The 15,433-nt window shown below is 36.6% G+C and overlaps 2 protein-coding genes across 2 annotated transcripts; one reads left to right on the top strand and one right to left on the bottom strand.

Annotated features, from left to right (window-relative positions):
* Positions 1–665: 665 nt before the first annotated feature.
* On the bottom strand, positions 666–4,197 carry LOC18610640 (uncharacterized). Its single transcript, XM_007046424.3, has 4 exons — positions 3,631–4,197; positions 1,989–2,780; positions 1,350–1,397; positions 666–1,266 (listed from the first exon to the last, which is right to left on the bottom strand). Exons 1-4 carry the CDS (start codon positions 3,811–3,813, stop codon positions 967–969), a joined length of 1,323 nt encoding a protein of 440 aa, XP_007046486.3. The 5' UTR covers positions 3,814–4,197; the 3' UTR covers positions 666–966.
* Positions 4,198–6,359: 2,162 nt separating this feature from the next.
* LOC18610639 (Calcium-binding EF hand family protein) lies at positions 6,360–15,136 on the top strand. The gene is made up of 13 exons (XM_018125230.2): positions 6,360–6,687; positions 7,474–8,650; positions 10,091–10,309; positions 10,403–10,629; positions 11,037–11,111; positions 11,377–11,448; positions 11,540–11,638; positions 11,778–11,849; positions 11,941–12,055; positions 12,417–12,485; positions 12,676–13,066; positions 13,235–13,355; positions 13,876–15,136. The coding sequence occupies exons 1-13, from the start codon at positions 6,538–6,540 to the stop codon at positions 14,710–14,712; spliced, it is 3,624 nt and encodes a 1,207-aa protein (XP_017980719.2). The 5' UTR covers positions 6,360–6,537; the 3' UTR covers positions 14,713–15,136.
* The last annotated feature ends 297 nt before the right edge of the window (positions 15,137–15,433 follow it).

The raw sequence follows: 15,433 nt of genomic DNA, 5'->3' as shown, positions 1-15,433 counted from the left end.
ATAAATAGCATTTAGTATTTGGACCTTGCAATTTGCTATCAAATAGGAACGCCCGTGACAACTAAACAGATGGAAGAGCACCAATGGACCTACTTTGCTACTTGTAATTGTAAATGTAACGCGTCACTTCAAATATTTAAAAATAAATAAATAAAATGTTTCACATACGATAATTAAAAATTTTTAACAAGTTTATAAACATAAATATTACACATTTTAACAAATTAATTTTTTTAAAAAAAATTATAATTTTATAATTAAATCATATTAAAACGGGCACTTTCAAAGGGAAGGTACTTAGGTGGGTAAGGTAGCCGAAAGCAACAAAAATAATGTCACATTAAGTATTTCAAAACAAATAAATATAATGTTTCAATCTCATATTAAGTAAGATGTTATTACATTCTGAGAGAGGATAATTGTCCTCTACCACTGTGCATGACAACAAAACTGCAAAAAAGACGTTGAGACGCCCTAAGAAGTCACGAGCTCAACAGGCGAGTTGAGTTTTTAAGTAGGTACCAACCCTTTTCTACTTTCTACTACAAAGCATTCACCCAAGTTGATCTTCAAGGTCTTTTTACATGACTAGATGACACACAGAAAGGAAGGATTCAAGGCTTTCAGCAGAATAGCAGGATCTTCACCATTTCTTGATTATGGTGTTGCTGTTAATCATGATTTGTAAGCATTGATTAAAAGTGAGCATAAAACACATTATGTAACACAAGTACGACCGGTTTCTGTTATCGCAGTTAAAACTCCCTCGCCCACGCCATTCCCTCACAAATAGTTATTACTTTACATTTAGTTAATCATTAATCAAAAAATAAATCTTATTAGAAATGTCACAAACCAAGAGAAAAAAAAAATAGAACACAATCAATACACGTACAGGTGGAGGGAGGGTCATGAAAATGATGTGGCGGGGCCGACATCGTTAATCCCTTTCTTCATTTGACCACCTTAAATCTGAAGGTTGCGCATTCCAACATCCACGTTAGATCGACCTTGCATCTCATTCTGACCTGAGCTTCTGAGATTAAGCCATGGGTGTTGCAGACACTGCTGGGCCGTTGGTCGCTTCTCTGGTGAAAAATCGAGAAGAGGACAAAGAAACTCTGCAAACTCACGAGCATCACTCTCAGAGAATTCGTATTTCTCCACCAGCAATCGATCAAGTGGCCAGAACTTCAGCCTCCGAATCCTCTTCAGATCCCCATGCCTGTCAAAATAATCCTTTGATCGAGCTCCTCCAATGGCAATCTTCTCGCACAAGCATAAATGGGAAATTTGTATAAGAATAATTTTATGAATAGGAGAGGACATCAATACAGAAATAACTTTACCTTTCGAGGCATCTTTCCAAGAAGTTCCATCACGAGAGCAAGGTGATCCTGGAAACATTCCAATGAAAAACGTTATTCCTTTTCTCTTTTGATTTAACATGTCGTTGTCATTAGAAAAACAATCCATAAACATGACTAATCAAAACAGATAGTTGGCATATTCATAATAAATGCTAATCAAAGACAATAATTGAATCTCCCTAAGGCGCGCCTTTCTCAGAAGCAAAACACACTCCACAGTTCGATTTGCCTTATATAAACACAACAGGATTCATATGATGCAGGCCTGTGTTCTACTCAGGACATCTCCTTTTTCTTATTGTTTTTTTTCGTATGACAACCAGGAGAAAAGAAAAGAAATGAGACCATAATAACAGGATCAGAGGGGAAGGAGGACATACTCTACGGTCATTGCATAACACACGTATAATGCCTAGATAAAATAGGTGAAGAACAAATATGATCCAGACCAGGCATCATCTCAGTAAAATATAACATGTCAAGAATGCCTTGGTTTCATCATTAATTTTTCTCTATTCCTATTTCCCAACAAATACCATGCAAAAATAGGGCAATGATAAGGCAGTCAGCCTGAGCTGTAATGACATTCCAAAAGCATGATGCATAGAACAGTCCTACCTCATCATCACTAAATCCTTGTCCACTTTTAGGGGCAAACATCATGTCACCAGTAGCAAGCTCAAAAGCTGTGCAAGCAAATGACCACATATCAACAGAACAGTAGTACCCTGAACGAAGTATGACCTCAGGAGCCCTGTACTGTCTCGTTTGAATTTCTTCTGCAAATGGTTTGTCAGCCCAACATGCATTTCCAAAGTCCACAACCTTGCACCTCACGTCAATCCCATCTAGACATCTCGCAGATTCTGGGGCTTCTCCTCCTCCTCCCATTGAAGCTCTTCTCACAGATATATTAGCAACTGCTCTTCTTGCCCTCCTTTTCAATTTCTTCTCAATGATGTTCATGGTAGATCCACCATTTAGGGTGCCCCCCTCAGGCCTTTCAAGAGTTGGGGTAAGACCAGATCTAATTGGATCCTTGGTAGGATCAATGGTGGAAAAGAGAAGAATATTTTCAGGTTTTAGGTCAGTGTGGATTATACCAAGTTCCCTATGCAAGTAGTCCAGACCCATCAAAATGCATTTGCAGATCTCCCTAACTTTATTCAATTCAATCCCTTTGTAACGGTTAAACCTGATTAATCGAAGTAAACTATCACCAAGAAATTCAAGGACCATGCAAAGATGTTGCCCATTTGGGCCAGTGTGCTTGAAGTGGTCAATCAGGCGCACTATACACTTGGAATTGGAGGGGTCACCATCAGCAATAGATGAAAGGACTTCAATCTCATGAAGGGCAGCTTGAGCAAATTGCTGTGCGCTTTTCTGAATCTTTAGAGCAACATATTTCTGATTTCAAAACAAAAAAAAACACAGGTCAGATAATACAATCATGCTAATCCAGAAAATTGGATTCAGGGTTGATGAAGAGAATGAAGAGAATACAAGCATTACTACTTTTTTGAGAGATTTTGAAATTGCAAATATAGCAAAATTCTGAAGTTGGTAAACAGAAGACTTTTATCATAAATAGAGGGATGCCCTTTCAAATGTTGTTGTTCCATGGTTATGCAACAAATATATCCTCAATCATGAGGATCCTTTATCAGGGAAGTAAAAATCCAATAATATTAAGTGGAGAGGATTACAAGAGAAAAAGGTTTTGCCCCAGTGTAAATAAAGCACTATTCAGATCAGGTTTTTTGTTTTATTGTAAGGTTTATTCCTTCACCCTGATTATAAATTCATATGATATTGTAGGATAGTGAAATATTCAGGCGTTGAGCGCTGATCCCAGAAAAGAGGAAGAAGAAGTGAAACGGATGATACTGTCATATTACTGCCACAATGATTTTCTTTTTGTTAAAAAAAATCTTCCTTAAAAAAGAAAGAGCTGAAAATAGAGAAAACGGGAATAGTTTCCGGAAAAGGGAATATAACGGTTTAACCGGAAGAATCCATGGGGAAGTATTAAAAAAAAAAACCGATAGCTACATCAATTTAAGACAAGAAAGAATGTGTAATTGAATTAAAAAGCGAAGATCTCAAGCAATTTAAGCATCAGAATCAACAAAATTCTACAAAATGAATGAAAATAATAAACAGATCATAACACCGCGCGAAGCACGAATTGGAGTCAGAGATATGGTCGTAAAAAGGTAGAGAAATTACAGATATGAAATGGAAAGAAGGGACTCACAGAGGCTTGAGTATCGTAAGCGAGCCACACAGTGGAGAACTGACCCCATCCGAGCTTCCTCTGGGCGATGTAACGACCACCGGCGAACGGATCGCCGATCCTCACGGCATGATATCCTCCTTTCCTGTAAGAGTCGATTCCCTCATCATCTTCCTCCGAGCCTGACGAAGACGAACACGACATCTCTACCCTCCGATTTGATCACACTTTTCGTCCTTGCTCAGTTTCTTATAATTGGATTTGATTTCGCAGATGTTCCGGTATGAATCAGGGAGACTGTTTTCGTTTTGTATTGTTCTCTGGGAGGTATACCTCTCCTCCGTTTTAGGGAAAAGAAAATACGAATTAAAAAGAAGGAAAATATAAAAAAAAAAAAAAAGAAAAAAGAAAAAGAAGGAAGTTTCTAAGTTTCTTTTTCTTTTAGGCTTTCCTTGGTGTTGTTTTGAGTGCTTTATATTTTTGGGGAGGTTTGGAAGGGGAAAGGCGTAGGGGGGAGGGGAGAGAGAAAAGAGCGTGCGCTGATTTGTGTGGCTTTGAATATCACAATGCAACAAGTGCCTCGCCACCTTTCTCTCTTTGTGGGCTTTAACTTTCAAAATTGCCCTTTTTAAAGGTACTTACCGGGACATCAGGAAATCGCGGTTTTACCCACCCTCCCTATCTTTTCTTTGCTTTCCTACTACTAACCTTACTACTGTTCACTATCATTTAAATAACAACAACATATTTCTGTATAAGAATATTAATATCTTATCCAAAATACATAATTGGTCATTTGACATATAGATTGGGGAGGTTGGGCAATTTGCATTTGGGTTTACGGTAGGTGGACTGCGCTCTTCAATTTCTCTATTTCTTGGACGACTTGTTTCATCTGCCACCCCACCTTTTTGCTTTGTCCAAATCTTCTTTTTTAATTCTGTTTTTTTTTTCTTTTTGTCTTTTGGATCTCTAACAATAATTTCTACTTCCCCTTTCTACTAAACTTTATAACCAAAAAAAAAACAAAGGTGAACCTCTCAGCTATATTGCAATAAAACAACCTTAATTTGAACTCATGCATGATTTACTATATAATTACATTAAAATTAATATATTAAGACACGAAGAAACAACTTTAATGTGACGACTACATCTAAGCCTCATTGATCCTATAAGTTTTAAGTTTAAACCACATAGTTTTTAAAAGTTTAAATTATTAATGATTGATTTTAATTTTTATATAAGTTTTAAGATATAATTTCTAAAAATAATCAATTCTTAAAAAAAGTAAATAAAATTTTATTTTTTTATTAGTCTAATTAAGTTTTTATATTTTAATTTTTTGATCATATAAGTTTTTATAATTAATAATTAATTAATTATTATTAATCAAAATATCATTTGTTATCATTGATGTTGATATGTTATAATAAATGATGATGTGGCATAATCATATAACCGCATGATACTTTTTACTATTCACATCAACGTATAAGTATAAAATTACAAGTAGTGTTTTGATTAATGATAATTAGTCAATTATAAATCTTAAAATCTTATTTGATTTAAAATAAAAATATAAAGATTTTGATTGATTGTGATGAAAATAATAATAAAAATATTTATAATTTTTTAAAAATAATTTAAGAATATTTTAAAATATTATACCAAAATTTAACCATTCACATTCATAAATCATAAAATAAAATAAAGAACTTTGTTTTCAAGAAAAGAACCTCAGCAAAATTACCAACTTGGGCTTGTAGAGGGGAGGAGAAAAAACTTGAAGAAAATAATTAAAAAAGGTTGCGTTGTTACTTGTGTTATTATTAGCATTGACCTTTTTCTTCCAATGATTATATTAGCGGAAAAATGAGATTTTGCTTTTAGATAATAAAAGGCACATTATTTCTTACGTCTGTGTAACCCAGGGCCAACATATATTTTTGCGATGAATTGATAATCATACCCAGTTTTGAATTCATTGCTTTAATTATCGAAAAAAAAATTATGAAGGATTTAGCTTCCATGGATCTTGGCTTGCAAAACAATTTCATGGTAGAATGAAAATAAACTACTTGCACCCAATTGAGAATACACATAGGAATGTAGCAATAGCACACCGTTTGTATTGCCATTAAAGTTGGTAACACTTAGTTTTTTTTTTTATCAAATTTGCAGAGACATTAGAAATTATACTTGGTATCACCACCAACTCCCCATCTTGAACCCTAAAAGGGTTAGTATAACTTACAAGTCAATTAATCCTAAAACAAAACAAAAGAAAAAAGGTGATTTTTGGTCCATCATAACAAAGGTTTATCTTCCAAACCTATTGAAAATCAATTGCATGAGTTCACTTCATCATTTCATATCAATCAAATATTCAAATTTATGATTTAAAATATGGAGCTAATCTTACCTTGAACATCTCTTGCATCTTTTATGATAATAATTCAATTCAAATACTCTCATATGGTTAAATAGGGATTAAACTGCGGTTGTATTTATTTTTTTTTATAAATTAGCATAAAGCGAAATATCGTATTATCGTAATTGTGCAAATTGTAATGACGCTCTGGCTCTGGCGCTCGGCTAATGGGATGGCTAATTGGCTAGTCCAACAAAAGTACTCGAGCAGTCACTCAGTCGCGGTTGAGACAAAAACGACGTCGCTTGGAACTTAAACCAATTAATAGCAGCCGCGTGTTAAAACATGGGGTCGATTTCCAGCATGAGCCTTTAATCTATTTTCCGGTGCACAAGAAAGCAGGCCTGTCTCCTTGTGGTTGGCATCGGCCTTTCAAAGTTCAAGTGTGGATCATCGATGGATCCATTTCCCATCTGATTTAATTTCGTGTTATCGTGTGTTTGAATTGAAATTCCAGCTTGTTAAAGATTGGGGACTGACTGGCAATTGAAAGAATGGCGGCGCAAAACCAGATTCCTAACAACGGCGATCTGTTCGATGCTTATTTTAGGAAAGCAGATTTGGACGGCGACGGCCAGATCAGTGGCGCCGAGGCTGTTGCCTTTTTTCAGGGCTCCAATTTGCCCAAAAACGTTCTCGCTCAGGTCATTTCCCTGTTTCTTTTTATATTTCTCCAATAAATGTCAACTTACCTCTCTTCTTTGGGGTCTTTAGAGGCTTAGATCAGATTCGAGTCTTTCATTCCGCCACTTTTCGTCTCTTCTTCTGTAACTAGGTTTAGCTGCTATTAATTTTTGAAATTTTGGAGCTCTACATCAGATTTCGCTCTAATCAATCGATTAACTGCTTTATGGAATGTTTTTGGACTTCTTTTGTTTCTTCCCGATTTAGTTGTTATTCCATTCGCTGCTTCTGGATACTGGCCGATATCTGCTCATTGAGACAAAAGGAAAACGAAGAACACAGAATTGACATATGGATTGTACTAAGCTTACCAATCCAATCTGATTTGAATTCAAAACCGTTAGTTATTTTGTCTTTCTTTTAAACTGTCGGTCGTTAAAATATTTTCCAGATGGTGCAAGAGAAACTGCTATTTCATAATTAGTCCAACTATTGCAGTAAAAGCTTCTTTAGTTTGTGGTCATATTGGGGATGATGCACTGCTGACATGCCTTTATCAATGTTCTTCAACTTAAGCATCATTTATGTTCAAATCTCGTATTAGAATATTTAATTTCTGTTCAGCGGTGTTATGCTTGGAAAAAACTGGTACATCAATACTTCTGAGTGTTCAGTTGATTGTTTCATATCACTTCTGTTTTTAGAGAATTCTTGTATTTGTTTGGTTTTGGAAGCTCTTAGTATGTGCAAATGTAATATTTGTTACACTGAGTTGGATTTTTTGTTTATGCTTCTTTTCTATGCAGGTCTGGATGCATGCTGACCAGAAGAAACTAGGTTATCTTGGTAGACAAGAATTTTATAATGCCCTTAAACTTGTAACTGTGGCACAAAGTAAGCGAGAATTGACCCCAGATATGGTAAAGGCTGCACTGTATGGCCCTGCTTCTGCTAGGATTCCTGCTCCCCAGATAAACCTTGCAGCTACACCTACACCACAGTCGAGGGTAGCAACACCTACTCCGCAGTCCAGCGGCACCCCATCAGTATCATCCCAAAATTTTGGCCTTAGAGGTACACCTGGTCCTGGCAATGTGGGTGTAAATCAGCAGCATTTCCAATCACAGCAAAACCAGGTTATGAGGCCACCCCAAGCTATGCCTTCCAGCAGTTCCTCACAAGCACAACAAGTTATTGCAGGACAAGGAATGCCAAGGGGAGGAAACATGGTGGCTCCTTCTCTTCCAACGTCAAGTTCCTCAACTAATTGGCAGAGTGGAAGCTCGGGTGGCCTCACAACCAGTGGTAATAACCAAGTTCATGACCGAGGTGTTGGTCCTTCTACAAGCCAAGATGGATTTGGACTGACAGCATCAGGTTTGACACCTTTCACGCAACCAAGACCACAAGCAACCCCTGGGCAGATGCCTGCTCCAAAACCACAAGATTCGTCCATGCGATCCAGCCAGTTAGCAGCAAAGGATCCCAAAGCATTGGTGGTTTCAGGAAATGGGTTTGCCTCCGACTCCCTTTTTGGAGATGTCTTCTCTGCAACTCCAACGCAATCAAAGCAAACTTCTTTGGCAACTACATCATCTGCAACTAGCTCAACTGTCTCAACAGCCTCTATTCCAGCCTCTGGGCCCCATCCTTCTGTAAAGCCAAGCCCAGCTCAGTCTCTGCAGAGTACACTTTCTCAACAACCTGTGGGTGGTCAGTATCAGCCAAGTCATCCAACAGGGAAACAGAATCAGCAGGTTGCAGTTCAAAGCAATGCTGCTTCTGGTTCAACTGGGTTTCCTGCTAGAGCAGGGAACTTGGCTTCTGGTCAATCAACTCAGTCTCTGCCCCCATGGCCAAAGATGACTCAGTCTGATGTTCAGAGGTTTACGAAAGTATTTGTACAAGTTGACACTGATAGAGATGGAAAAATTACTGGTGAACAGGCCCGCAATCTGTTCTTAAGTTGGAGGCTCCCAAGAGGTAGGCTATGAGTGGTTGTCAACTTTTAGTTTATCTACTACTAGCTCAAATTCTGTTGGTTAAATATTTTTGTTTTTGAAATCTTATGGTGATAGTGCAATAGATCATGTGCCTCTGCATGTATTTAACTTGTGGATCACTGAGCTTGTATTTGTTTTTTAGTTACTTTTTGAACAGCTATTCATCTCTTATAAACTACATGTACTTATAAAGGTGAGATTCTATTTTATTATTTTAACTGATCAATTGATATAACTTTTTTTTCTAAGTACTATCAATATTAGTATCTCTATTCTCAGGTACTTATTCTCTGGGTTTATGGAGAGTGAATGTCTCTTTGTGAAATCTTGAAACACATTTTTAGCTTCTTGAGAATTTTATGGCTGGTATTAAGTGCAGAAATGAACTAAAATCCTTGTTGAAACCGTTAAGAAACAGGGTAAAAAATGAAAATAAAAAAATTCATCAAGATACTAAGATCAAGGGAAAACAAGAGTTTATGTTGAAGTAATGGGGCCCAAGCCAATAGGACTTAGAGAAGCAAAGCTTATGCAGTTTTTCTTCCTTTGTTTCTTTTTGAAATTTCTAAAATGAAGAATTAAAAATTGCCTTGCATGAGTTCCTAGACGCATGATAGACAGGTAGGCTGGTTGTGAAATGAAAAATTCTACTACTGATGGATGAAATGTTAATTCATATCATTATACTTTATTGCAATTAATTTTAAAGGGCCAGAATATTGTATTCATCTAGTATACAAGTGCTACACTAGCTTATATGCAATTTTAAGGAAGAGGAAAAATGAGGAAAAGTTAAAAAGAAGGCCAATGTCATAAGACATTTGGTTAAACAAAATCGAAATTTAAGATTTCTTTTCTGCTCAAAGACCTTTGCTCTCTCTTTCACTTCCAATAGTAGGTTATGGATTTGTTATTCCTTTCTCTGAGTTCTGTTTTCTTGTTGTTTCTTCTTCTAATTTCTCCTCTCTCTCATTCTAAAGATAACCTAACTCTTTGGTTTACATCAATCAATTTTGATTGTTAGAAATGTTATTGGTTTAAGGTGTTGTTTGATAAATCATTGGAAATGTCAATCTTCAATAATTTAACTTATTTTCAATGCATTGGGTTACTCATTTAATAAAATATTTTCAATGAAAAAATGTTAAAAATGTTACATAGTTGAAACCTACTTAGTGCATTTGGTCAATGTTGTTTAATTTCTTTTTATTTCTTTTTTGTTTATCATTTTACTATATTAACCTTTTATTCTTTCCTTTTCACTTTAATTTTTTCCTTCTTAACTCTTATTAGATGTGAGCTCTTTTTAAAATCTTAGAACCCTTTACATTGATATACATTTTTGTCTTTCTTTTAGAAGGCATTTGCTATGCCACCTTATGATTAAGGGTCATTTTGATATTACTTGTTGGTGTTTCAGAGGTCTTAAAGCAGGTGTGGGACCTATCTGATCAGGATAATGACAGCATGCTTTCTTTGAGAGAGTTCTGTACTGCCCTTTATTTGATGGAACGCTACAGGGAAGGCCGCCCTCTTCCTTCAATGCTCCCAAGTACTATCATATCTGATGAAACTCTTGTGTCCACCTCAGGTCATCCTGCAGCTCCTTATGGAAATGCAGCTTGGGGACCTGGTCATGGTATCATTTCCGTATTTGTCATATTATGCAGTATTTTGCTCTTCCATGCTTTTCTTTGCGGATTATCTCCCTTTAACAAAAAATCTCCAATAGGTTCCCAACAACCACAAGTTTTTACTGCTTCCCGGCCACCTTTACCTTCTGCTAGGGGAAGACCACCAAGGCCAGTCTCTGTTTCACCAACTGATGCACAGGTGCAGCCCACTCAGCAAAAGTCCAAGGTTCCTGTGTTGGAAAAGAACTTTGTAGATCAACTTAGCCAAGAGGAGCAAGATTCTCTTAATTCTAAGTTCAAAGAGGCAACAGAAGCAAATAAAAAGGCACTTCCTTCTTTTTCTCTGTGACTTGCTGTGTTCTAGTATCATGCATTAAACGTGGAATTTATTCTAATTCCTCCCCCCTGCCTTCCCCCACCCTTTCCCACTTTTGATTTGTTTTGTACTAAATCCATATCTTTTAGTTGCCATGACATTTCTTTAACTTTTATTCTTCTTTTTCCCTAATCAATGTTGTAATTGACAAGATTCTTGTGTTTAGGGCCATAACGTATGTCTGGATAGTGCATCTTCATTTTAACTGTTTTTGAGAGACAGTTCTATGCAATTGCTTGTGAGATGTGACTTAATTTAAACTGTAGTATTTTGTTTCCTTCTGAGGCTTTATTTTCTCTGAAGTGCCTAGCATGTCTTCTCTGGAAATTTATATTACTCTGGCCTCGATTTTGAAGGTTGAAGAACTGGAAAAGGAGATACATGATTCAAAAGCGAAGACAGAATTCTTTCGTGCTAAGATGCAGGAACTTGTGAGTATGCTTCTTTTGTCTTTATGAATAGAAAACTGAGTGCAAAGCCCTTCATCATTCCTACTATATTTGATCCGTATGGGATTACTCAAACCCTAATGTAAAGTATGCTAGTATTGCTGAAGACATGAATGCCATACAAGGAATTTTCTTCGAACTGTGTTCTTGTTAAAATACATATGTTCCCTCTAGGGGTCTTTGATGTTGGATCTCCAGACCATTAATTCTTTACCCTTTTGTTTCATTTGTTGTCACTTGGCTATAGATTTTATATAAAAGCAGATGTGACAATCGACTTAATGAGATCACTGAAAGAGTGTCTGCTGACAAACAAGAGGTACCTTGTTTCTTTTTCCTTTGTCTAGAATTCAATTCAATTTTCCATGTGAATGTCTGTTGTTGCACAGCTGAATTATTTCGTGTCTCAGGTTGACATTTTGGCAAGGAAGTATGAAGAGAAATACAGGCAGACTGGAGATGTGGCCTCTAGATTAACCATTGAGGAGTCCACGTTTCGTGATATTCAGGTATTTAGGAATTTTCTATGTTTTAGAGTGATAGCGTATGGGTGATTTGGCTTCATAGGTATGCTTGAATTTCCTTTAATTTTTTATGTGCTTTATTTTCATTAGAAGCTTTTGTGAGACTTACTCGAATCACTTGCAGGAAAGAAAAATGGAATTGTATCAGGCAATTGTCAGAATAGAACAAGGAGACAATAAGGATGGTGCTGTCCAGGTATAATCTGATTATAGTTTACTAGATTTAGTTTAGTCATGGAGACTGTGAAACTTGTCTGTAATAGCATAGTTTCTGTTGGCTTGTGCAGGATCGTGTTAATCATATTCAATCAGGTCTTGAGGAATTAGTAAAATCTGTTAATGAACGTTGCAAGCAATATGGATTACGTTGTAAACCGACTTCACTGGTTGAGCTTCCATTTGGTACCATCTCCACTTAGTAACCTTTCATAATATGTATTACATGTCTGTAAGTATGGGCTTATTTGGTTGACTAATTTACTTCTTTCTGCGCATTCTGTGATCTTTCCTGCCAAGAGATTTCCTATTCAGAAATAACTTCTGCAAAAGCTATTTTTACAGTTATCTGTTTAAGCAACTGCTTTTAACCTCCTCTGGGAAGTGTTCCGTGATACAACTATAATCATGCCACACTTTTTATTTGCCTTCTCACATTATTCTGCATTGAGCTGAAAATGCTTGGATGGGTCTCTGATTTTCGTTTTTAATCTAGTAAATTTAAGGTATCTAGATGGCTTTAATTGGTTTTGTTTTTTTATTTAAGGCTGGCAACCTGGAATCCAAGAAGGTGCAGCTGATTGGGATGAAGATCGGGACAAGTTTGAAGACGAAGGTATGTGCCTGTAGGGCATTTGTATTGTTTGTTGTTCAATCTAGAATGTTTGGTGGACCACATTCAATGATGGACTTTGCATGCCCTTAACATAATGTTACTCATAATGCATAGGATTCGATGGTGCTATCTTCTCAATAAAGTGGAATCTGTATGCAATTCTAAATGAACCATAACTTTATCCTTTCAGGATTCACATTTGTAAAAGAGCTCACTCTTGATGTACAAAATGTCATAGCCCCTCCAAAACCAAAAACTTCGTCAGTTCAAAAAGAAACACCTTCTGCAACTGCTGATGATGCTAAGACAGATAAGGTTCCCAGCACAAGTGAGCGGATCCCTGAGAAAGATGTGGCAAATGACCAAAGTGAGGATGGCCTGGCAAAAAGTCCCTCTGAAAGTCCAGCTGTAAGTAGTACAGCAGATAAGCCATCTCAAGAATTCCAGGATTCCCATGACACAAAGAGTAGTGTTGCTAATGGTTCTCCACATGCTCAGAAGACAAGTGATCCTTTTGATTCTCCCCATGCCAAGAAAACAAGTGATGCTGATGGCTCACCTCTTGCTAAAGAATCCAGAAGGTGTGTTGTTTAGTTTGCAATTTTATGTAGTTCTCAGCTACTCTTCCTCCCTCTATTTTCTGCAAGCAGTGAACCTCCACATGGTAGTGCAGTAGGGATTTATTTTTCTCTTTAAGTTTTTGATGTTTAGGTAAGGTGCCTTGACAAATAGGTGATTTATTTGTACAGTGATCAAGGTGGTGCTGAATCTATATTTTCTGAAGACAAAGGTTTTGATGAACCTAGCTGGGGCAAATTTGATACTCATGATACAGATTCAGTTTGGGGCTTTGACAGTGAAAGTGGCAAGGTACGTGAATTATTTATCTGCTAGCATACAGATTAGATTGCAGGTGATTTTCTTTTTGTAAGTCAAATCAAGAGATTGAAACATATTTTCTCTATTTGAAGCTTGGGTTTTCTTAGTTTTTCTTTCTTTCTTTTATCTTTTTTTTTTTTTGTTTCTGTTTCTACTGTCAAATAAAAATTATTATATTTTCATTTATGATTGAAAATTTTTTGCTTTGTCTTTGGCCAAGATTTAGTGAGTAGTGTCCAAAAGTTTTTAGTATAAGATCTCAAAGGACCATTTACCGTCAAATTAGTTTATTGAAGTAAACTTTATATTGTTTTTATATCTTTCCTTGGATGTCAAAGTTTTATTCTTTTTCTTGAATTTTGATGACTTTTGGAGTGAATATCAATCTTTTTCCAAACGAATGTTGTTTGTTTCTTGAAAAGATCTGTTAGAATTGTTTTTTTTTTTTTGAAATTTCTGTTAGAATTGTTTTGAGAATCACAAATTGGTCTAAAGAACACTTTCGATGCAGGAGATGGAACATGAGAGGCATGATGATAACTCTCTATTTGGTCTTAGTGACTTCAATATAAAGCCCATAAGAACACAGTCGTCCCACACAGATAACATGTTCCCAGGGAAAGGCCCGTTTACTTTTGCAGATTCTGTTCCAAGCACCCCTGCCTACACAGATAACATGTTCCATGGGAAGAGCTCATCTATTTTTGCGGATTCTGTTCCGAGCACCCCTGCTTACACAGATAATATGTTCAAGGGGAAAAGCTCGTCTATTTTTGCAGATTCTGTTCCAAGCACTCCTGCTTATGCAGATAACATGTTCAAGGGGAAGAGTTCATCCATATTTGCGGATTCTGTTCCAAGCACTCCTGCCTATTCAGATAACATGTTCAAGGGGCAAAGCTCGTCTATATTTGCTGATTCTGTTCCAAGCACCCCTGCTTATAATTATGGGAGCTCCCAACGGAGGTTTAGTGAAGGATCGGAAGGGCACTCATTTGACAGCTTCTCTAATTCATTCAACATGCAAGATAGTGGATTCTTTCAATCCCCATCTCTCGATAGGTTTGATTCTGTTCGTAGCTCAAGAGATTTGGATCAGGGTTATGGGTTCCCCCCATTGAGGTTTGATTCTTTTAATGGGCATGATGGACATGACAGTGGGACACTCCAATCTCCGCGGCATTCCCTAGCGAGGTTTGATTCCATGCGAAGCACTACAGGGTTTGATCATAGTCATGAGTTCCCATCATTTGATGATAGTGATCCATTTGGGTCGACTGGGCCATTTAGGACATCACTGGAGAGTCAGACCCCGAGGAGAGACTCTGATAACTGGAGTGCTTTTTAGTTAAAGGAAGATAAAAGAAAAAAAAAATATAAATGCAATTAAATCGGCGGTTTCTTTTTCATGTTAAGCCCTTGTAGGTCAAGATTTTCCTCTGATGCGTGGCGGCCTGATTCTTTCATTAGCAGTATATAGTAACGGATAAGGAGTGATTGTGCCCTGTAATTTTTGCCTGTGTGATTTTGCCAATGTCTTTTTCTTTCACTTTTCATAACTTTATACCGTAGTTTGTTTCTTCCCCTTTTACCTTTGTATTTTTTGCTTTCTTTTTTTGTGTTATTATTATTATTATTATTTTCCCGTTTTGGACAGTCTGAACGCACGTAATATTCTTGTTTACAAATAGCTAGTAAAAATCATTGTATTTTGATATGGAACGTAAAATTTGTATAAACTCTTTTCTCATGCTGACGCAGATGTTGATGCAGTTGTTCTTGTTTTTGTTTTTTATTTTTATAAATGCTGAATGTTTCTCATGCAGTGGATGATTTTGTGCGAGTGGCTGGCCACTGGGATTTATCAAATTTTCACTTGTTCTTATATATGTATGATCAGGTTTGAGTAACGGATGTATTTTAAGAGTGATACTGTAAACCTATCCAAACTTGAGACCAATATTTAAAGTTTTATCTAAATCTGCCTCATATCTGACTATAGAATACTCGAATCTTATGTTATTGGATTGGGTACTTGCGGATATTTGTATAAAGTCAACCTGATTACA

This window comes from Theobroma cacao, chromosome 1 (genome assembly GCF_053813885.1).
Source record: "Theobroma cacao isolate CCN51 chromosome 1, ASM5381388v1, whole genome shotgun sequence".
In the NCBI taxonomy this organism is placed as follows: Eukaryota; Viridiplantae; Streptophyta; class Magnoliopsida; order Malvales; family Malvaceae; genus Theobroma; species Theobroma cacao.
The sequence above is the reverse complement of the archived record's forward strand: the minus strand, read 5'-3'. Positions and strand labels throughout refer to the sequence as shown.